Source organism: Oncorhynchus tshawytscha, linkage group LG10, assembly GCF_018296145.1.
Source record: "Oncorhynchus tshawytscha isolate Ot180627B linkage group LG10, Otsh_v2.0, whole genome shotgun sequence".
Classification (NCBI taxonomy): domain Eukaryota; kingdom Metazoa; phylum Chordata; class Actinopteri; order Salmoniformes; family Salmonidae; genus Oncorhynchus; species Oncorhynchus tshawytscha.
In genome coordinates, this window is record NC_056438.1 from 20,567,153 (window position 1) to 20,591,039 (window position 23,887).

The 23,887-nt window shown below is 45.3% G+C and overlaps 1 protein-coding gene across 1 annotated transcript in view; it reads left to right on the plus strand.

Annotated features, from left to right (window-relative positions):
* LOC121847586 (fibroblast growth factor 11-like) overlaps positions 1-21,177 on the plus strand; it is a 177,170-nt gene extending 155,993 nt beyond the window's left edge. The window contains exons 5-6 of the mRNA XM_042329347.1: positions 18,875-19,073; positions 19,384-21,177. Coding sequence (XP_042185281.1) covers positions 18,875-19,073; positions 19,384-19,526 — 342 coding nt within the window. The 3' untranslated portion in view covers positions 19,527-21,177. The remainder of the gene's footprint in view (positions 1-18,874; positions 19,074-19,383) is intronic.
* Positions 21,178-23,887: the final 2,710 nt, after the last annotated feature.

Below are 23,887 nucleotides of genomic sequence, written 5' to 3' on the forward strand. Positions count from 1 at the left end.
GCCTGTAGGGAGACAGCTCCCTGCGGCACATAAAGTGTGTGTGTGCATGCATCTGTGTGTGCGAGCATGTCTTCCTGATGGGGCCAGATACACTGAGTACTGCCTGTAGGGAGAAGAAAGCGCTCTGCAGCTCTCTCCTCTCTCTCCATCTCTCCTTATCTCTTCTCTCTCCCTTTTCTTGCTTGTCATTCCTTTTCATTCCCTGGCCAGCCATCTACATCCGCCGTGCTAGCTGCCTTTCTCTCCTCCTCAGAATTGTGGTTTGCCTCTCGCTTCTTTTTTAAATTTCTTCCTCCCATCACTCGTTTGTCTTCTTATGTTCCTTATTTACAGTCCTCGACCTCCCATCAGCCTGTCTTTGTATGTTCCTTATTTACTGTCTTCGACCTCCCTTCAGCCTGTCTTCGTATGTTCCTCATTTACTGTCCTCGACCTCCCATCAGCCTGTCTTTGTATGTTCCTTATTTACAGTCCTCGACCTCCCTTCAGCCTGTCTTTGTATGTTCCTTATTTACTGTCTTCGACCTCCCTTCAGCCTGTCTTCGTATGTTCCTCATTTACTGTCCTCGACCTCCCATCAGCCTGTCTTTGTATGTTCCTTATTTACTGTCCTTGACCTCCCTTCAGCCTGTCTTTGTATGTTCCTTCTTTACTGTCTTCGACCTCCCTTCAGCCTGTCTTTGTATGTTCCTTATTTACAGTCCTCGACCTCCCTTCAGCCTGTCTTTGTATGTTCCTTATTTACTGTCTTCGACCTCCCTTCAGCCTGTCTTCGTATGTTCCTTATTTACTGTCTTCGACCTCCCTTCAGCCTGTCTTTGTATGTTCCTTATTTACTGTCTTCGACCTCCCTTCAGCCTGTCTTTGTATGTTCCTTCTTTACTGTCTTCGACCTCCCTTCAGCCTGTCTTTGTATGTTCCTTATTTACAGTCCTCGACCTCCCTTCAGCCTGTCTTTGTATGTTCCTTATTTACTGTCTTCGACCTCCCTTCAGCCTGTCTTTGTATGTTCCTTCTTTACTGTCTTCGACCTCCCTTCAGCCTGTCTTTGTATGTTCCTTATTTACAGTCCTCGACCTCCCTTCAGCCTGTCTTTGTATGTTCCTTATTTACTGTCTTCGACCTCCCTTCAGCCTGTCTTCGTATGTTCCTTATTTACTGTCTTCGACCTCCCTTCAGCCTGTCTTTGTATGTTCCTTCTTTACTGTCTTCGACCTCCCTTCAGCCTGTCTTTGTATGTTCCTTATTTACAGTCCTCGACCTCCCTTCAGCCTGTCTTTGTATGTTCCTTATTTACTGTCTTCGACCTCCCTTCAGCCTGTCTTTGTATGTTCCTTCTTTACTGTCTTCGACCTCCTTCAGCCTGTCTTTGTATGTTCCTTATTTACAGTCCTCGACCTCCCTTCAGCCTGTCTTTGTATGTTCCTTATTTACTGTCTTCGACCTCCCTTCAGCCTGTCTTCGTATGTTCCTTATTTACTGTCTTCGACCTCCCTTCAGCCTGTCTTTGTATGTTCCTTCTTTACTGTCCTTGACCTCCCTTCAGCCTGTCTTTGTATGTTCCTTATTTACAGTCCTCGACCTCCCTTCAGCCTGTCTTCGTATGTTCCTTATTTACTGTCTTCGACCTCCCTTCAGCCTGTCTTTGTATGTTCCTTCTTTACTGTCCTTGACCTCCCTTCAGCCTGTCTTTGTATGTTCCTTATTTACTGTCTTCGACCTCCCTTCAGCCTGTCTTTGTATGTTCCTTCTTTACTGTCCTTGACCTCCCTTCAGCCTGTCTTTGTATGTTCCTTATTTACAGTCCTCGACCTCCCTTCAGCCTGTCTTTGTATGTTCCTTATTTACTGTCTTCGACCTCCCTTCAGCCTGTCTTTGTATGTTCCTTATTTACTGTCCTTGACCTCCCTTCAGCCTGTCTTTGTATGTTCCTTATTTACTGTCCTTGACCTCCCTTCAGCCTGTCTTTGTATGTTCCTTATTTACTGTCTTCGACCTCCCTTCAGCCTGTCTTTGTATGTTCCTTATTTACTGTCTTCGACCTCCCTTCAGCCTGTCTTTGTATGTTCCTTATTTACAGTCCTCGACCTCCCTTCAGCCTGTCTTTGTATGTTCCTTATTTACTGTCTTCGACCTCCCTTCAGCCTGTCTTCGTATGTTCCTCATTTACTGTCCTTGACCTCCCTTCAGCCTGTCTTTGTATGTTCCTTATTTACTGTCTTCGACCTCCCTTCAGCCTGTCTTTGTATGTTCCTTATTTACAGTCCTCGACCTCCCTTCAGCCTGTCTTTGTATGTTCCTTATTTACTGTCTTCGACCTCCCTTCAGCCTGTCTTCGTATGTTCCTCATTTACTGTCCTTGACCTCCCTTCAGCCTGTCTTCGTATGTCTCTCATTTATTGTCCTTGTCCTCCCTGCGTGACCCTCTCCTTTTCTCTCTTTCCCACTCTCTCACAACAAGTTCTCACAGTCTCACTATAGAATTAGTCGTTCACCTCTCTCCCTCATTCCCCTCTCTCCTTACTCTATCCCCACACCTCTCCCTCATTCCTCTCTCTCCCTACTCTATCCCCCCTCTCTCCCTCATTCCTCTCTCTCCCTACTCTATCCCCCACCTCTCTCCCTCATTCCTCTCTCTCCCTACTATCCCCCACCTCTCTCCCTCATTCCTCTCTCTCCCTACTCTAACCCCCACCTCTCTCCCTCATTCCTCTCTCTCCCTACTATCCCCCACCTCTCTCCCTCATTCCTCTCTCTCCCTACTATCCCCCACCTCTCTCCCTCATTCCTCTCTCTCCCTACTATCCCCCCACCTCTCTCCCTCATTCCCTACTATCCCCCACCTCTCTCCCTCATTCCTCTCTCTCCCTACTATCCCCCACCTCTCTCCCTCATTCCTCTCTCTCCCTACTATCCCCCACCTCTCTCCCTCATTCCTCTCTCTCCCTACTATCCCCCACCTCTCTCCCTCATTCCTCTCTCTCCCTACTATCCCCCACCTCTCTCCCTCATTCCTCTCTCTCCCCTCTAACCCCCACCTCTCTCCCTCATTCCTCTCTCCCCCTACTCTATCCCCCACCTCTCTCCCTCATTCCTCGCTCTCCCTACTCTAACCCCCACCTCTCTCCCTCATTCCTCTCTCTCCCTACTCTATCCCCCCACCTCTCTCCCTCATTCCTCTCTCCCCTACTCTATCCCCCACCTCTCTCCCTCATTCCTCTCTCTCCCTACTCTATCCCCCACCTCTCTCCCTCATTCCTCTCTCCCCCTACTCTATCCCCCCACCTCTCCCTCCCTCTCGCCCGCTACTCTATCCCCCACCTCTCTCCCTCCCTCTATCCCCCCTACTCTCTTCTCTACCATCCCTCCTCTCTCCCTTTCCACTAAAGGAGGAGCCGTGCAGTGTGGCCGATGGCCATGCCTATCCCCAGCTCCTCGAGGAGCAGTAGGGACTAGAGAGAGGCTAATGATGGAGGGAAACTCCTTGTCATTGGTCTATTGTCTGAGGCGCTGCCTGCCTGCCTGGTGCCTGGGCTCAGCTACAGCTAACTCTGGGGTAACATGTGGAAATGGCTTTTTAATACAAAATAGTGCTCAGCCGGGTCTGGCCCACTTTATTAACTGTGTTCTGGAGAAACCCTCCTGGGCTGAGAGAGGGAGCGAAGGAAGGAGGGATGGGAGATGGGAGGGTGGGAGATGAAGTTGAACACAAACACACACACACAGTACGCAGGTGTAAACAAACTGACAGAGGAAGGTAGACATAATTGGGACAGCCAGCTCTGATCAGGCAGCAGAACTGACCGGCTTACTAACAGGCTGGGGAAAAGTTGGACCAAGTAAACTTTTAAACATTTATACAATGAAGATAAACTAACAACACTTTAATAACACCCAAACACTGCTAATAACAGAGAGAAGAGAAAGGGTGTGTTTTCATGTTATGTGCTATGTTTCACCTGGGTGACTCCCTATATAAAGTGAGTTCCAGATCTCCTGCTTTGGTTTTGTTATCTCCTTCATTATCTTCCTTCCCCCACCCCTCCCCCTTCTCTCTCTCTCCTCTCTCTCTCTCTCTCTCTCTCCCTCTCTCTCTCTCTCCTCTCTCCTCTCTCTCTCTCTCTCTCTCTCCCTCTCTCTCTCTCTCTCTCTCTCTCTCTCACACACACACACACACACACACACACACTCTCTGTATCCTCTCTCTGCTTCCCCTCTGCTATACTCCTTGAGTAGCTCTTTCCAACTCCTCCGGGGCCTTATTGAGATGCAGGAAGGCACTGCCCACAAGATAGGGATCACCTCTCTGCATCACGTGACATTACACAGCCCCGAAAGGGAGGAAGGAGAAGAAAGGAGGGGAGGGGGGAAACAGAGGAGGAGGAGGCAGGAATGGATGTGGGGCACAGAGGGACACAGAGGGGGATGAGGAAGGAGTGGAGGAGGGGCACAGAGGGACACAGGGGGGGACGAGGAAGGAGTGGAGGAGGGGCACAGAGGAGGAGGAGGGAGGAGGAAGTATGGAGGGGGATGGAGGAAGCGAGGGAGGCAAGGGATGAGGGGTAGAAAAGAGGGAGGGAGGAAGGAGGAGAGAGGAGGATTCCACCACCTCCTAAATATAGTGCAGCTATAGCGAATACAATAAATGCATTTAATGTGACAGAGTTATGGGCCCAATGGGTGAAGCACTGAATGGACAAAGCCCCGAAGGTTCTGCATTCTGATCGCTACTATTTATCCATAGACAGATACAATACATAGATTAATATACAGTAGTATTCACACACACACACACACACACACACACACACACACACACACACACACACACACACACACACACACACACACACACACACACACACACACTCTCTCTCTCTTTCCCAATATCTATTATCACAGACACGCTTTATGAACTACATCCTGTGCCATTTAATGGCTGTCATACAGAACACTAACTGGGATAGATTATATTTTGGGGTTTCTCAGCTCCCAAATCTATAATGCTGTTGTAATTTGTAATAGTTAGCTATTCCTTTCCCTGTGTGTGTGTGCCTGCGTGGGCACGCATGTACGTACATGCCTTTGTGTGTGTGACAGAGTACATGCGAATGGTTTCTTGTCTAAGGCATAGTAAAGTATAGCTGTGTTTTGCCGCAATGCCATTGTTAAGACTAGAGGAGGTCATAAGGAACACCAGCTACTGTTGAGGGACATTTACCTCCCTGTAGAACCACCCTAATATAGTGTTTGTGCGTGTGTGTGTTGTTGAGATGATGCCAGAATGAGAGTGCTCCTTCTCTAGATAGATATTTCATTAGGATGTTCTGTTGATATCTTTGGTCAGTTGTAGGGGGTGTGGACGGGTGTTGAGACAGTGACACTGTGCAGTATATAGGCCTATACATACAGAAAACTGTTGTGAGAGGGCACACACACAGTATACAGAGCATTCAGAAAGTATTCAGACCCCTTCCCCTTTTCCACATTTTGTTAAGTTACAGCCTTATTATAAAATTGATTAAATAACTTTTTTCCCTCATCAATCTACACACAATACCCCATAATGACAAAACGAAAACAGGTTTTTAGAAATGTTTGCAAATTTATTAACCTAAAAAACATAAATACTTTATTTACATAAGTATTAAGACCCTTTACTTTGAGACTCAAAATTGAGCTGAGGTGCATCCTGTTTCCAATGAGCATTCTTGAGATGTTTCTACAACTTGATTGGAGTCCACCTGTGGTATATTAAATTGATTGGACATGATTTGGAAAGGCACACACCTGTCTATATAAGGTCCCACAGTTGACAGTGCATCTCAGAGCAAAAAACAAGCCATGAGGTCGAAGGATTTGTCTGTAGAGCTCTGAGACAGGATTGTGTCGAGGCACAGATCTGGGGAAGGGCACTAAAAAATGTTTGCGGAATTGAAGGTCTTAAATGGAAGAACTTTAGAGCCGCCAAGACTCTTCCTAGAGCTGGATGCCCGGAAAAACTGAGCAATCGGGGTAGAAGGGAGGTGAGGTGATTAAGAACCCGAAGGTCAATCTGATAGAGCTCTAGAGTTCCTCAGTGGAGATGGGAGAACCTTCCAGAAGGACAACCATCTCTGCAGCACTCCACCATGCAGGCCTTTTTGTTAGAGTGACCAGAAGGAAGCCACTCTTCAGTAAAAGGCACGACAGCCCGCTTGGCCAAAAGCCACCTAAAGACTCTCAAACCATGAGAAACAAGATTACCTGGCCTGATGAAACCAAGACTGAACTCTTTGGCCTGAATGCCATGCGTCACGTCTGGAGGAAACAGCATCTTGCTGTGGGGATGTTTTCAGCAGCAGGGACTGGGAGACTAGTCAGGATGGAGGGAAAGATTAACAGAGCAAAGTAAAACCTGCTCCAGAGTGCTCAGGACCTCAGACTGGGGCGAAGGTTCAACTTCCAACAGGACAATGACCTTAAGCACACAGCCAAGACAATGCAGGAGTGGCTTTGGGACAAGTCTCTGAATGTTCTTGTGTGGCCCAGCCAGAGCTTGAACCAGATCGAACATCTCTGGAGAGACCTGAAAATAGCTGTGCAGCGATGCTTCCCATCCAACCTGACAGAGCTTGAGAGGTTCTGCAGAGATGAAAAGGAGAAACTCCCCAAATACAGGTGTGCCAAGTTTGTAGCGCCATCCCCAAGAAGACTCAAGGCTGTAATTGCTGCCAAAGGTGCTTCAACAAAGTACTGAGTAAAGAGTTTGAATACTTATGTAAATGTCATATTTCCATTTTTTTTATTTTATACATTTGCAAGAATTTCTGAAAAGTGCTTTTTGCTTTGTCCTGATAGGGTATTGTGTGTATATTGATGAGGGGAAAAAACTATTCAATACATTTTAGAATAAGCCTGTAATGTAACTAAATGTGTAAAAAGTCAAGGGGTCTGAATACTTTCCGAATGCACTGTACTGTATATGAGGTACAGTATCTATAGCGTACTTACAACTACCACTACTGTATACATTAAACACACAAAACCCTTTAAACCGCTGCTGTCCACACACCATACGAGTGTTAGACTCAGGTCAACTACCCTTTTTTCCCCTACAGTAAGAACCAGACTGAATGTCGGTGTGTTAGTACATATCCCTGTCATGCCAAACAGTCACATAAGATAAACCCTGAAGGGAGTGTGCCTAGTTGGAGGTTTTCGGATGTGACCCGGAATGAACTAGGAACACTGTGTTCAAACTGTTGCGTGTTCGTTCAACCCTGTCCTCAGGTTGTGTCAGGGTGATTACTCATGTCTGGTTTAGGAGGGGGGTTGAGATGGTTGAGGGGTGGGGTTTTACTCCCTCTTTGGCCCCCTAGCCCTTGGCCCCTCGCCCTGACGGATGAGCTCATTAGTCAATATAGCTAGAACCTGCAAGGATCCACACTGGCCTCAGAGACCACCCTGCACTGTGCAACACACACACACGCAGGGACGCAGGAGTGCACACACACGTACAGTAACGCACAAACACATGCCAATACACACACACACACATATGTGGCAACACACACACAGGCACACACGCAGGAGTGCACACGTACAAACACACAAACAAACACATATGGATACATGCACATACACATCTCCCCTTCCGTCCCTCTCTTGTGACCTTCCACACCTTCCATCGAATCAGAAAACGCTTGTCTCTTTTCCATCGAGTCAGCACTCCCTCTCTCCCTCCTTCCCTTTATTCAAACTCTCTCTGTTTTTCTCATTCTGTCTATCATCTTCTTCTTCACTCTTCTCCCCCTCCCTTTCCTTAAACTGACCTAGCAGCGAAGGCATGCAGACACACGTGGGCTTCAGGTATGGGGGGAGGTAGAGCGGTAGAAAGAAATGGAGCGAGAGAGGAGGGCAAGGTTGAGAGGTAGGGGAGATGGGGGTTGAGAGAGAGGGAGAAAGAGAGAGAGGGAGGGAGAGGGAGGGAGGGAGAGAAAGAGAGAGGGGGAGGGAGAGAGAAAGAGAGAGGGGGGAGGGAGAGAGAAAGAGAGAGAGGGAGGGAGAGAGGGAGAGGGCTGTGGGGGTGGGTAGGTTAGTTCTAGTTTCCTCTGGAAAATCCCCAAACGCTCAGCAGGGTCTGGCAGACAAGGTGAGATGCAGAGGACAACCCCCTCCTCCTCCTCCTCCTCCTCTCCAGCTGTTCTGAACATGGGGGTGTGTGTGTGTGTGTGTGTGTGTGTGTGTGTGTGTGTGTGTGTGTGTGTGTGTGTGTGTGTGTGTGTGTGTGTGTGTGTGTGTGTGTGTGTGTGTGTGTGTCAGTGGGGTCAGTGACTGTGAAGGCTCCAGCAGCTCAGGGATCCAGGTAAGAAAGATCCAAGGTGATAATTTAGCTGCCCGGTGATTGGCTTATGACCCCTCCATGCACCTGGACTACAGTACCTGAAACCCTCTTTTACACACACTTCCTTTATTATGCCCTAATTGTCTCTATACTAAAGGACGGACGGTTTTAATGAGTGATATGGGATGTTCTTGTTCTCGTCAAGTCTTTTATGGGCCGTTTATAAGGATGTTTTGTATCCGTTGACGTCTTAGATGACGTTGGAGACAGCGACGGTGTCACGTGAAACCTGTCACACAGACACGCACACACACACATTTACACACACACACGTTGTATCCGATCAACGGTGTGAAATAGCATTGTTCTCAGGGAGACAGCCAATAAGTGTCAGGATGGTTAAACCCAGGATTAACCTTTAGTTGGCCGATTCTGAGCTTGGAAGCGTTTCTATCTTCTCCATGCTTGGGTGGATGCAACCAAAGCCTAATCCTGTTTTTTTCTTCTTTGCACTAATGCCTATTGACTTTTCACAGAGGTCCTACATGAAATCAATTCTCCAGTTGACTGCTTTGAGAGCTGAATGGTTAATGTCAACCCAGCAAGTACTGGTGGAGGAGAGATGAGGAGAAAGAGGGAGTGGGGAGAGAGGTGGAGTAGAAGACTGGGGGGTTCTGGTTGGTGCCAATGTCTGGAAATCAACCTGGTTCCTGCTACATGTGCAAGCTCAGAGTTGAGCAAGTAGGATGTAAATAGTTGTTTCCATCTTGCTCACACACTTTCTCTCGCTCTTTCTCTTCCTCTTCCTCCCACTCTCTCTCTCTCTTTCTCTCTCCCACGCTTGCATCTCCATTCTGTTCTCTCATCTATCTCTGTCCCAAATCCTTAACCTCAACACTCCCTCTCCCTTCCTCCCTCCCCTTCTCACCCTCATCTCTCTCTCTCTCTGTTCAGGATTCATTTATGTAATGTGGTGTGTGAGAGAGGATGTGCCCGTTACAAATCTGCCTCAAATATGCAACAGGAGGGATTGATTTAGCAACAACAAAAAACCTAAATGAAATCCTCACATGTGTAATGCAGGTGTCGAAACTGAGTGGATTTTAGCCTGTTTTAAGAGGGCCAATGCAGTGGGATATCTGAGGTTAGGTGTTTTGGAGAAGTGGTCTCTGTGTTAGTATTGTATCACCAACAGCAGCAAGGCAGAGTGTACTACAAGCCCCAGGCAACCTGTGTGTTTGAGCAGCCCCTGCTGGAGAGAAGTGGAATTGCAACAGTGATACAGTTTTGGGACCATATTTATTTAAATTGTTGTCATTTAGCAGACACTATTATCCAGAGTGGGTCGCAGGTAGCCTGGCGGTTAAGCCGGTGACATGGGTGTCGATTTAAGGCAGCACTCCGCACCTCTCTGATTCAGATGGGTTGGGTTAAATGTGGAAGACACATTTTGGTTGAATGCCTTCAGTTGTGTAACGGACTAGGTATCCCTTTTCCCAATTTACAGGCGAAATTAGGGTTAAGTGCTTTGCTCAAGGGCACATTGACAGGTTCTTCACTTTGTCTGCTTTGAACCAGTAACCTTTCAGTAACTGGACCGAACACACTAACCGCTAGGATACCTGCTGCCCGCATTCATTGTCTCATATCAGAGTGTGATGTGTATGATAATATGATGTGTGTGATGATCATGTGATTCTAGATCTGTACTGGTTGGTTGGTTAGAGAGTGAAAGAGTAACCACTGGTTGGTTAGAGAGTGAAAGAGTAACCACTGGTTGGTTAGAGAGTGAAAGAGCACTTTGAAAAACATCCAACCAGACTTTGACAGACAAGCCCTCTAACTGACCTACCGATTGAAACAGTACCCATTAATAGGTTAGTATGAAATCATCCTGAACCAGAATCGATAGGAACCACGAGACAGACATGGAATCAAGTAAACAACTAAACTGTAGAAAATGCTTTTGCTTGAATTCTTTTCAACACAACCATTTGTTTTAAGAGTGAAGGGTTATGTTTGAGTTCTCTTTCATTCTCTCCTTCTTCCCTTCATTTTAGGCCCCTGGGTGCAACACTGAAAGGTGCTGGACATGTTTTACCATTCTCTCTTTACCTCCCTCCCTCCTTCTATCCATCCATCCTTTATTAATTCATACCCCCCACTCACAGCTCAGAGAGCAGTGTGGTTTTATTTATTGATGACCCTGGAGAGAGAGAGAGGAACTGGCTGTGTTTAGGAGCCCCAAAGGAGTACTGTTTATTTAATGAGGAGAGGTGACCTGGGCCACACTGTGTCTGTCTAGGGCCCTCAGGGGCCTTACAATGTCTGGCTTGGGTCCTCTTAGGTGCCACATACACTACCGGTCAAAAGTTTTAGAACACCTACTCATTCAAGGGTTTTCCTTTATTTTTTAAAACTATTTTCTACACTGTAGAGTGATAATGAAGACATCAAAACTATGAAATAACACATGTTATCATGTAGTAACCAGAAAAGTGTTAATCAAATATATTTTCTATTTGAGATTATTCAAATAGCCACCGTTTGCCTTGATGACAGCTTTGCACACTCTTGGCATTCTCCCAACCAGCTTCATGAGGTAGTCAACTGGAATGCATTTAAATTAACCTCTCAGGGATCAGACCCTTTTTTTCCATTTTCGCCTAAAATGACATACCCAAATCTAACTGCCTGTAGCTCAGGCCCTGAAGCGAGGATATGCATTTTCTTGGTACCATTTGAAAGCAAACACTTTGAGGTTTGTGGAAATGTGAAAGGAATGTAGGATAATTTAACACATTAGATCTGGTAAAAGATAATACAAAGTACCAACACCTTTGACATGCAAGAGAAATGCCATAATGTATTATTCCAGCCCAGGTGCAATTTAGATTTTGGCCACTAGATGGCCAAAGTTTCAGACTGATCCAATGAACCATTGCATTTCTGTTCAAAATGTTGTTTCAAGACTGTCCAAATGTGCCTAATTTGTTTACTTTTCATTTTCAAAATGTTGCACTCTCCTCAAACAATAGCATGGTATAATTTCACTGTAATAGCTACTGTAAATTGGACAGTGCAGTTAGATTAACAATAATTGAATCTTTCTGCCAATATCAGATATGTCTATGTCCTGGGAAATGTTCTTGTTACCTACAACCTCATGCTAATCGCATTAGCCTACTTTAGCTCAACCGTCCCACAGGGGACCCACCAATCCCGAAGAAGGTGGAATTTCTTTCCTCCTTAATGCATTTGAGCCAATCAGTTGTGTTTCGACAATGTAGGGGGGGTATACAGAAGCTAGACCTGTTTGGTAAAAGACCGAGTCCATATCATGGCAAGAAAAGCTCAAATAAGCAAAGAGAAACGACAGTCCATCATTACTTTAAGACATGAAGGTCAGTCTATCTGGAAAATGTCAAGAACTTTGAAAGTTTCTTCAAGTGCAGTCACAAAAACCATCATGCACCATGATGAAACTTACTCTCATGAGAACTGCCACAGGAATGTAAGTCACCATCTCTACTGCAGAGAATAAGTTCATTAGAGTTACCAGCCTCAGAAATTGCAGCCCAAATAAATGCTTCACAGAGTTCAAGTAACAGACACATCTCAACATCAACTATTCAGAGGAGACTGTGTGAATCGGGCCTTCATGGTCATTGCTGCAAAGAAACCACTACCAAAGGACACCAATAAGAAGAAGAGACTTTCTTGGACCAAGAAACACGAACAATGAACATTAGACCGGTGGAAATTTGTCCTTTGGTCTGGAGTCCAAATTGGAGATTTTTGGTTCCAACCAACGTGTCTTTGTGAGACACGGTGTGGGTGAATGGCTGATCTATGCATGTGTATTTCCCACCATAAAGCATGGAGGAGGAGGTGTTATGTTGTGGGAGTGCTTTGCTGGTGACACTGTCTGTGATTTTTTTTAACCAGCATGGCTCCCACAGCATTCTGCAGCGATATACGCTATCCCATCTGGTTTGGGCTTAGTGGGACTATAATTTGTTTTTCAACAGGACAATGAACCAATACACCTCCAGGCTATTTTATCAAGAAAGAGAGTGATGAAGTACTGCATCAGATGACCTGGCCTCCACAATCACCCGACCTCAACCAAATTGAGAAGGTTTGGGATGAGTTGGACCGCAGAGTGAAGGAAAAACAGCCAACAAGTGCTCAGCATATGCGAGAACTCCTTCAAGACTGTTGGAAAAGCATTCCAGGTGAAGCTGGTTGAGAGAATGCCAATAGTGTGCAAATCTGTCATCAAGGCAAAGGGTGGCTACTTTGAAGAATCTAAAATATAATATATATTTTGATTTGTTTTAACACTTTTTTGGTTAATACATGATTCCATATGTGTTATTTCATAGTTTTGATGTCTTCAATGTAGAAGTAGTAAAAATAATGAAAAACCCTTGAATGAGAAAGTGTGTCCAAACTTTTGACTGGTACTGCAGGATGCATCCCAAATGACACCCTATTCACCTTTTTAGTGCAGTACTTTTGACCAGGAACCATAGGACTCTGGTCAAAACTAGTGTACTATATAGGGAATAGGGTTCCATTTAGGACAGCCATGGTGTTTGGGTTGGTTACTCTTAGGGGCCATACATTGGCTCTATCTCATTTCTAATCTCCTTGCCTCTTTCTCAACCGTATTGGAGGAGATGGTCTAAAGTCCCCCACCTCTGACCTTCTGCTCCAATGCGTTTTGAGAAGGAGGCGAGGAGATAGGATGTGAGGAATCGAGGAAAGAGGAAATAACTGCCGACTGATTGAGATGTGCTATGGGGACCTGCTGTAGAAGGGTACAGTCCCTAGTGGTTTAGAGATTAACTGGTCCCTGGACTCCACTGTAATGGAGTCATTCTGTGAACACACACACACACACACTCCGTTCGCTCTCCCTTCTCCGGTGTTCTGTAGGGAGTTCTCATTTAATTAAGTTAATTAATCAATTAATGGGGTTGAGCGAGGCTGTCTGGTTTGCTCTGGGCTTCTCGCTGTTAACTCAAAGACATATTTCTTTGAAGGTGTGTGTGTGTGTGTGTGTGCGTGCGTGCGTGCGTGCGTGTGTGTGTGCGTGTATGTAAATGGGGGTGTGCGTGGGTGTGTGTGTGTTAGCCTATAAAACTCCCTCTAAAGATCCAACCGCATTTTAAGGAAGATTGCCTGGGCTGGATCTTGGTTATTGCTAAGACAATTTAATGAACTAATGATAGTGGATTAGATCACAACTTCTAAAGATTAGACCTCTACACCCCACTCTTTGCTATCAACGTTAAGTTAGTGAGTGAGTCAGGTAATTCATGTGTAATTAAAGTAGCAATTGAATTCACTGTAATTAGCTATGCAGGTGTGTATAATGGATTTATAGACGGTTAAAGCCTGCGTCTTTAATAATGGAGAAAGAGGAGGATGAGAGAGATAAAGAGAGGGATGAAGAAGAGGTAAACAGAGAGTTTAAAAGAGGGGAGGGAGAGAGAGAGGGAAGAAGTAGTAAAGGTAAACAGAGAGTTTAAAAGAGGGGAGGGAGAGAGAGAGGGAAGAAGTAGTAAAGGTAAACAGAGAGTTTAAAAGAGGGGAGGGAGAGAGAGAGAGAAGAAGTAGTAAAGGTAAACAGAGAGTTTAAAAGGGGAGGGAGAGAGAGAAGGAAGAAGTAGTAAAGGTAAACAGAGAGTTTAAAAGAGGGGAGGGAGAGAGAGAAGGAAGAAGTAGTAAAGGTAAACAGAGAGTTTAAAAGAGGGGAGGGAGAGAGAGAAAGGGAAAAAGTAGGAGAGGTAAACAGAGGTAAGAATGAGAGGAAAGAAAGGAGGGAGAGATACGCAGATGGATGTTGAAGAGAGGGAGAGTAAAGTCCATATTCAGGGATTTTCTGTTCACCAGTCACATCAAGGCTCCAAATCAATCCTGAAAATTGGTTTGTTCCTCGACAAGGATACCAAATGAAGGGGGAGGGAGAGGGAGGGAAGGAGAGAGAGAAAGAGAGGAGAGGGGGAAATTCTGAGGGAGACAGAGTGCGAGAGAGTGGGAGATGGAGAGAGGGAGAGAGCATATTATGGTAACTGACACATTCTTGTCAGATCCATAGATGGACAGATTGGTGATATAGATATATATATAAATGGACCGGATGGTGACATAGATATAGATATCGATGGACAGGATTATGATATAGATATAGATGGACAGGATGGTGATATAGAAATAGATGGACACCATCCTGTAAAACACCAGTCTCAACGTCAACAGTGAAGAGACAACTCTGGGATGCTGGCCTTCTAGGCAGAGTTCCTCTGTCCAGTTTCTGTGTTCTTTTGCCCATCTTAATCTTTTCTTTTTATTGGCCAGTCTGAGATATGGCTTTTTCTTTGCAACTCTGCCTAAAAGGCCAGCATCCCGGAGTCACCTCTTCACTGTTGACGTTGAGTCTGGTGTTTTGCGGGTACTATTTAATGAAGCTGCCAGTTGAGGACTTGTGAGGCATCTCAAACTAGACACTCTAATGTGCTTGTCCTCTTGCTCAGTTGTGCACCGGCGCCTCCCACTCCTCTTTCTATTCTGGTTAGAGCCAGTTTGCACTGTTCTGTGAATGGAGTAGTATACAGCATTGTATGAGATCTTCAGTGTCTTGACAATTTTTCGCATGGAATAGACTGACGAGTTTCAGAAGTAAGGTTTTTGTTTCTGGCCATTTTGAGCCTGTTATCAAACACATAAATGCTGATTCTCCAGATACTCAACTAGTCTAAAGAAGGCAAATTTGATTGCTTGTTTAATCTGAAACAACCGTTTCTAGCTGTGCTAACATAATTCCAAAATGTTTTCTAATGATCAATTAGCCTTTTAAAATGATCAACTTGGATTATCTAACACAACGTGTCATTGGAACACAGGAGTGATGGTTGCTGATAATGGGCCTCTGTACGCCTTTGTCGATATTCCATAAAAATCAGCTGTTTCCAGCTACAATACTCATTTACAACATTAACAATGTCTACACTTGTCACGTTCTGAACTTTATTTTCCTTTGTTTTGTCTTTATTTAGTATGGTCAGGGCGTGAGTTGGAGTGGGCAGTCTATGTTTTGTGTTTCTATGTTTAGGTTTCTGTTTCGGCCTAGTATGGTTCTCAATCAGAGGCAGGTGTCGTTAGTTGTCTCTGATTGAGAATCATACTTAGGTAGCCTGGGTTTCACTGTTGGTTTGTGGGTGTTTGTTTCCGTGTGTGTGTTTGTCGCCACACGGTACTGTTTCGTTTTCGTTCATGGTCACATTTGTTGTTTTGTATTTCTTAGTGTTCAGTTTATGTTTTATAATAAACGATATGGACACTTACCACGCTGCTTTTTGGTCCGATCCCTGCTACACCTCCTCTTCAGACGAAGAGAAGGAAATCTGCCGTTACAACACTGTATTTCTGATCATTTTTATGTTATTTTAATGGACAAAAAATGTGCTTTATAGTTATAGATGTGGATGGACAAGATGGTGATATAGATGGACAGGATGGTGACAAAGATGGACAGGATGGTGATATAGATATAGATGGACAGGAGGTTGATATACAGTGCCTTGCGAAAGTATTCGGCCCCCTTGAACTTTGCGACCTTTTGCCACATTTCAGGCTTCAAACATAAAGATATAAAACTGTATTTTTTTGTGAAGAATCAACAACAAGTGGGACACAATCATGAAGTGGAACGACATTTATTGGATATTTCAAACTTTTTTAACAAATCAAAAACTGAAAAATTGGGCGTGCAAAATTATTCAGCCCCTTTACTTTCAGTGCAGCAAACTCTCTCCAGAGGTTCAGTGAGGATCTCTGAATGATCCAATGTTGACCTAAATGACTAATGATGATAAATACAATCCACCTGTGTGTAATCAAGTCTCCGTATAAATGCACCTGCACTGTGATAGTCTCAGAGGTCCGTTAAAAGCGCAGAGAGCATCATGAAGAACAAGGAACACACCAGGCAGGTCCGAGATACTGTTGTGAAGAAGTTTAAAGCCGGATTTGGATACAAAAATATTTCCCAAGCTTTAAACATCCCAAGGAGCACTGTGCAAGCGATAATATTGAAATGGAAGGAGTATCAGACCACTGCAAATCTACCAAGACCTGGCCGTCCCTCTAAACTTTCAGCTCATACAAGGAGAAGACTGATCAGAGATGCAGCCAAGAGGCCCATGATCACTCTGGATGAACTGCAGAGATCTACAGCTGAGGTGGGAGACTCTGTCCATAGGACAACAATCAGTCATATATTGCACAAATCTGGCCTTTATGGAAGAGTGGCAAGAAGAAAGCCATTTCTTAAAGATATCCATAAAAAGTGTCGTTTAAAGTTTGCCACAAGCCACTTGGGAGACACACCAAACATGTGGAAGAAGGTGCTCTGGTCAGATGAAACCAAAATTGAACTTTTTTGCAACAATGCAAAACGTTATGTTTGGCGTAAAAGCAACACAGCTCATCACCCTGATCACACCATCCCCACTGTCAAACATGGTGGTGGCAGCATCATGGTTTGGGCCTGCTTTTCTTCAGCAGGGACAGGGAAGATGGTTAAAATTGATGGGAAGATGGATGGAGCTAAATACAGGACCATTCTGGAAGAAAACCTGATGGAGTCTGCAAAGGACCTGAGACTGGGACGGAGATTTGTCTTCCAACAAGACAATGATCCAAAACATAAAGCAAAATCTACAATGGAATGGTTCAAAAATAAACATATCCAGGTGTTAGAATGGCCAAGTCAAAGTCCAGACCTGAATCCAATCGAGAATCTGTGGAAAGAACTGAAAACTGCTGTTCACAAATGCTCTCCAACCAACCTCACTGAGCTCGAGCTGTTTTGCAAGGAGGAATGGGAAAATATTTCAGTCTCTCGATGTGCAAAACTGATAGAGACATACCCCAAGCGACTTACAGCTGTAATCGCAGCAAAAGGTGGCGCTACAAAGTATTAACTTAAAGGGGGCTGAATAATTTTGCACGCCCAATTTTTCAGTTTTTGATTTGTTAAAAAAGTTTGAAATATCCAATAAATGTCGTTCCACTTCATGATTGTGTCCCACTTGTTGTTGATTCTTCACAAAAAAATACAGTTTTATATCTTTATGTTTGAAGCCTGAAATGTGGCAAAAGGTTGCAAAGTTCAAGGGGGCCGAATACTTTCGCAAGGCACTGTATATGAACAGGATGGTGACATAGATGGACAGGATGGTGACATGGATGGACAGGATGGTGACATAGATGGACAGGATGGTGAAGTAGATGGACAGGATGGTGACATAGATGGACAGGACAGTGACATAGATGGACAGGATGTTGATATAGATGTAGATGGACAGGATGGTGATATAGATATAGACATAGATGAACAGGATGTTGATATAGATATAGATGGACAGGATGGTGATATAGATATAGATGGACAGGATGGTGATATAGATGGACAGGATGGTGACAAAGACGGACAGGATGGTGATATAGATATAGATGGAAAGGATGGTGATATAGATATAGATGGACAGGATGGTGATATAGATGGACAGGATGGTGATATAGATATAGATGGACAGGATGGTGATATAGATGGACAGGATGGTGATATAGATGGAGAGGATGGTGATATAGATATGGATGGACAGGATGGTGATATAGATGGACAGGATGGTGATATAGATATAGATGGACAGGATGGTGATATAGATTTTACAGGATTTTACAGGATGGTGACAGATAGCCTCTGTGTGTGTGTGTGTGTGTGTGTGTGTGCGCGTGCGCGTCAAGGTCAAGCAATACAGGGAATACGGTGCCTGTCGTTGACATGCGTCTGTCTACAAGACTATGATGTTTTCATTTTATTTTACCTTGATGTGGTTACAGGAGGGAACATGCACGTGCTTGTGTTGTGTTCATTTTGCGCAACAGACACAGATCCTCCCCTAACCCTGTCACAAGGAAATGTGGGCTCCATTCTGCGCAATTCCCCATCTGAGCCTTTGGAATTTGAAATTAAATATATGGAATCAAAATATTTGTCAGCACTTTCAATCTGTTGTTCTTGTCCACTGATCTGGAGTGTGTAGTGTGAGTGAGTGCGTGCGTGAGTGAGTGAGTGCATTTGTGAGTGTGTGAGTGAGTGAGTGAGTGAGTGAGTGAGTGAGTGAGTGAGTGAGTGAGTGTGTGAGTGTGTGAGTGAGTTAGAGCATGAGTGAGTGTGTGAGTGAGTGTGTGTGTGTGTGTGAGTGAGTGAGTGAGTGTGTGAGTGAGTGAGTTAGAGCATGAGTGAGTTTGTGAGTGAGTGAGTGTGTGAGTGAGTTAGAGCATGAGTGAGTGAGTGTGTGAGTGTGTGAGTGAGTTAGAGCATGAGTGAGTGTGTGAGTGAGTGAGTGAGTGTGTGAGTGAGTTAGAGCATGAGTGAGTGTGTGAGTGCGCTACATCTGCTTATCTGTGTTTGTGTTCCCCATGTGCTCACCTATGAATATCAGTGTGTCTCTGTCTTCTAATCTACAGGAACACTTCACCCCAGAGTGCAAGTTCAAAGAGAGTGTGTTTGAGAACTACTACGTGACGTACTCGTCAATCCTGTACCGGCAGACCCAGTCGGGCAGGGCCTGGTACATCGGCATCAACCGGGACGGACAGGTCATGAAGGGCAACAGGGTCAAGAAGACCAAAGGGGCGGCCCACTTCCTGCCCAAACTCATAGAAGGTAGGCTACTATTCTCAGACATCCCAGACATAGGACATGCTGGAACATTTGTAACGTTGTGGGCAGCAAGCAGTCTTTCTGCAAAGACCAGTTGGCTACTGTAGATGTTGCTCAGGTCTCATTTAAAAAATAGATTTGTTCAGCTCAATGTTATTGTCTCTCTCCTCTCTCACTTCTTTTTTCCCATCCTTTTATCCCATCCCTTCCTTCTCTCCCTTCCCCTATTTCCACCCTCTTCCCCCCTTCCTCCTCCTCCCCTCCTCCCTCCCCTCTCTCTCTCTCCCTCCCTCCCCTTCTCTCCCCCATACAGTGGCAATGTACAGGGAGCCTTCGCTGCATGAAGTGGTGGTGGTCGCCGAGCTGAGTCCGCCCAGAAAAACGGCCAAGACCTCCGATTCGCCCGTGCTGCAGAACGGCAAGAAAGACCCGCCCTCCAAACCCAAAACTTCCTAGCGCACGGAGAAGACAGGGGGCAATGGGCACTGACTGGCACTGGCACTGACTGGCGAACAAAGTCTTCCTGTTTTTATTACAAAGGGGTGTCACCGTCAAATGTTTCCCCCCTGCCCCACCGAGCAGCGCGTAGAGGGGGCCGTATTGTTCTATATGCCCACAGGTTTCATCCATACTAATGTAAGGTTGACCAAGGATGTGAAATTTCACTCTATTCCGTTTATAGTGCACTACTTCTGACCAAAGCTTGCACAGGACTCTGGTCAAAAGTAGTGCACTATAAAGGGAATTCGGGTGCCACATGGGACGTGTTCCCAAACACCCTGTTGTTCTCTTCACATCTGTTACCAGGTATTCTCTGTCCGTCAGCACCTTTGTGACCATAGCGATCCGCTCCATACTTAAGCAATGATGTGGAGGTTCTCTTTTCTTTTTTTCTTTCTCTCGTTTGATTTGATTAGTTTGTGACACGGAGTCAATTTTCCACTCGGCAGCACAAGAGAAACTTCCTCGTTCTTCTCTAGGGCTGTTAACAGCAGCTCTCTAATCAAAATCTCCCATACCTCTTGAAAGAGAGAGAGGAACCTCCCCACTGCACTGCATTGAACTACACACATACACACACACACACCCTGCTGAGAGAGAGTGGTGATTGTGTGCGGGTCAGGGCTTAAGGAATGGTAACGATACCATCAGTGAGATGGTGTGAGTCTCTGAGAATCTGTTTGCAATACACCCTCCTATCACTACAACACAATGTATAATTCCTCTAGCTCATGCCTTCAGCCAGGGAGATACATACTGTAGGGCCCACAGCAGGTCAGTGGCACCTTAATTGGGGTGGACGGGCTCGTGGTAGTGGCTGGAGCGGAATGAGTGGAATGGTAGCAAATGTGTTTTCATGTGTTTGATGCCATTCTATTTGCTCCGTTCTGGGCATTATTATGAGCCATCCTCCCCTCAGCAGCCTCCTGTGCCGTAGGCCTATTGTGGTTTTGTTTGAGTGTTTTTGTAGCTGTGTATGTTATTGCAGGACAGTTGTGGTTCTTTCCTGAGGGCTACAGCCTCTTTATGGAATTATCAGGCCAAACAGACTGGCACCCAGGCTAATAACCTCCTGGTTCCATGTTTATTTCTGTTGTTGATCTCAACTTCCGATGTAATAACCAACTAGTACGCACTGAACCTCTTCAACACATGATCCACTATCCTGAGCAGACCATAGTTATTTTGAGCCTCCTTTACTGCACCCTACACCATCATGTCTGGTCATTGCCCATAGCAACGTCATTGTTGTACAGTATGAAATCTGTTGTTTTGTTGATGTTGACAGCGCCAGTTACAGGTTGCTAATACTCGATGGCTGCATCCGAAATGGTACTGACCAGAGCTCTGGTCAAAGGTCAAGCAATACAGGGAATACGGTGCCTGTCGTTGACATGCGTCTGTCTACAAGACTATGATGTTTTCATTTTATTTTACCTTGATGTGGTTACAGGAGGGATTGGAGTTCCCATCCCAAATGGAATGTTAGGTCACACTTTATTTGGATAATCCGGATTTATGGTCATACTGTCAACAAACTATCTGTTGATGAGCAACTACTTGTTAAGGTTACAATTAGGGTTAGAATAAGGGTAAGGTTAGGGTAAGAGTTAAGTTTAGGGTTAGAATAAGGGTAAGGTTAGGGTAAGAGTTAAGTTTAGGGTTAGGATAAAGGTAAGGTTAGGGTAAGAGTTAAGTTTAGGGTTAGGATAAGGGTTAAGGTTAAGGTTAGTTAGGGTTAGTGTTTGAGCTATGGTTAGTAGATAGTTACAGATGGACTATCCAAATAAAGTGTTACCGCAAACTATTTCCTACATAGCCCTATGGGCCCTGATCAAAGGTAGTGCACTATGTAGGGAATAGGGTGCCATTTGGGAGGCAGAGAGCTAGGGCAGAGTGGTAGATGGAGGAGAGATTCACTACTTTAGAGTGAGTGGGCTTGTTTGCGGTGGTGGAAAAAGTACCCAACTTTCATACTTGAGTAAAAGTAAAGAAACCTTAATATAAAATGACTCAAGTAAAAGTAAATGTCACCCAGTGAAATTCTACTTGAGTAAAAGTCTAAAAGTATTTGGTTTAAAATATACTTAAGTATCAAAAGTAAAAGCATAAATCATTTCAAATTCCTTATATTAAGGAAACCAGATGGTTTCTGTTTTTAATTTCTGGAAAGTCAGGGGCACACTCCAACACTCAGACATAATTTACAAATGAAGCATGTGTGTTTAGTGAGTCTGCCAGATCAGAGGCAGTAGGGATGACCAGGGATGTTTGGTTGATAAGTGCGTGAATTTTACTATTTTCCTGTCCTGCTAAGCACTCAAAATATAACAAGTACTTTTGGGTGTCAAGAGAAATGTATGGAGTAAAAAGTTCAATATTTTCATAAGGAATATAGTAAAGTAAAAGTAGTCAAAAATATAAATAGTAAAGTACAGATACCCCAAAAACTAATTAACTAGTACTTTAAAGTATTTTTTACTTAAGTACTTTACACCACTACTTGTTTGTCAAGCCAGAGGAGAGAAAGGGATGAACGAGGGTTCAGAGAGAATTATAGGAATTACGATGGCTTTTTCCAGACCTGGTAATCCTAAATAAGGTGCTGACACCAGGCATCTTCATCTCTCTCTCTCTCACACACACTCTCTCTCTCTCTCTCTCTCTCTCTCTCTCACTCGCTCTCTGTCTGTTGTGAAAGTGAGCGAGCTGTAACACGACAGTGTTGCAATCCTCCAGGGTCCATGTTGTATAATGTTGTGTGTCTGTATGTCTGTTAGGCTAGCAGGCTGTCTGTCTGTTATGCTAGCAGGCTGTCTGTCTGTTAGGCTAGCAGGCTGTCTGTCTGTTATGCTAGCAGGCTGTCTGTCTGTTAGGCTAGCAGGCTGTATGTCTGTTAGGCTAGCAGGCTGTCTGTCTGTTATGCTAGCAGGCTGTCTGTCTGTTAGGCTAGCAGGCTGTCTGTCTGTTATGCTAGCAGGCTGTCTGTCTGTTAGGCTAGCAGGCTGTATGTCTGTTAGGCTAGCAGGCTGTCTGTCTGTTATGCTAGCAGGCTGTCTGTCTGTTAGGCTAGCAGGCTGTCTGTCTGTTATGCTAGCAGGCTGTATGTCTGTTAGGCTAGCAGGCTGTATGTCTGTTAGGCTTGCAGGCTGTCTGTCTGTTATGCTAGCAGGCTGTCTGTCTGTTAGGCTAGCAGGCTGTCTGTCTGTTAGGCTAGCAGGCTGTCTGTCTGTTATGCTAGCAGGCTGTCTGTCTGTTAGGCTAGCAGGCTGTCTGTTAGGCTGTCTGTCAGGCTGTCTGGCCATCTGGCTGTCTGTCTGTCTGTCTGTTAGGCTAGTCTGTTAGGCTAGCAGTCTGTCTGTCTGTTATGCTAGCAGGCTATCTGTCTGTTAGAATAGCAGGCTGTCTGTTTGCTGTCTGTCAGGCTGTCTGTCAGGCTGTCTGTCAGTCTGTCTGTCTCTGTCTGTCTGTCTGTCTGTCTGTCTGTCTGTCTGTCTGTCTGTCTGTCTGTCAGGCTATCTGTCTGTCAGGCTGTCTGTCAGACTTTCTGGTTCTCACTGATTCAGACTATTCACTTCAATTAAGCAATTAAATAGGGCTTCTGATTTATGTATTTGGGAAGCCCGGTTGCTGAGCCTAAAGGCCTATGATCACACACACACACACACACACACACACACACACACACACACACACACACACACACACACACACACACACACATCTGACCCACTGATTCCACAAGCTAATTCCAAGCATGTCCAATTATAGAAAGGTTCTGAGAACATGAGTCTCTAGGAAGATTCCTTCTGCCTCAGATTAGAACTAAATGGTGTGAGACTGTCAGGAAAGGGGGATGAGGAGATGGAGGGGATGAGAGGAGTAGAGTGGGGAGGAGGCGGTGGAAAAGAGGAGGGGATGATAGGGGAGGAGTGGAATGGAGTGGGAGGGAGATGGATGAGAGGAGGGGAGTGGAATGGGGAGGAGGGAATGAAAGGGGAGGAGTGGAGTGGGGAGGAGGAGATAGATGAGAGGAGAGGAGGGGATGGAGCAGAGGAGTGTATGAGAGGGGAGGAGGGGTGGGGAGGAGGGGATGAGAGTGGCGAGAAGGGGATGAGAGGGGAGGAGTGGAGTGGGGAGGAGGAGGAGATGATCGAGAGGAGAGGAGTGGAGTGGAGGAGATAGATGAGAGGAGAGGAGGGGATGGAGCAGAGGAGTGTATGAGAGGGGAGGAGGGGTGGGGAGGAGGGATGAGCGTGGCGAGAAGGGGATGAGAGGAGAGGAGTGGAGAGGAGCGGAGAGGAGCGGGGAGGAGG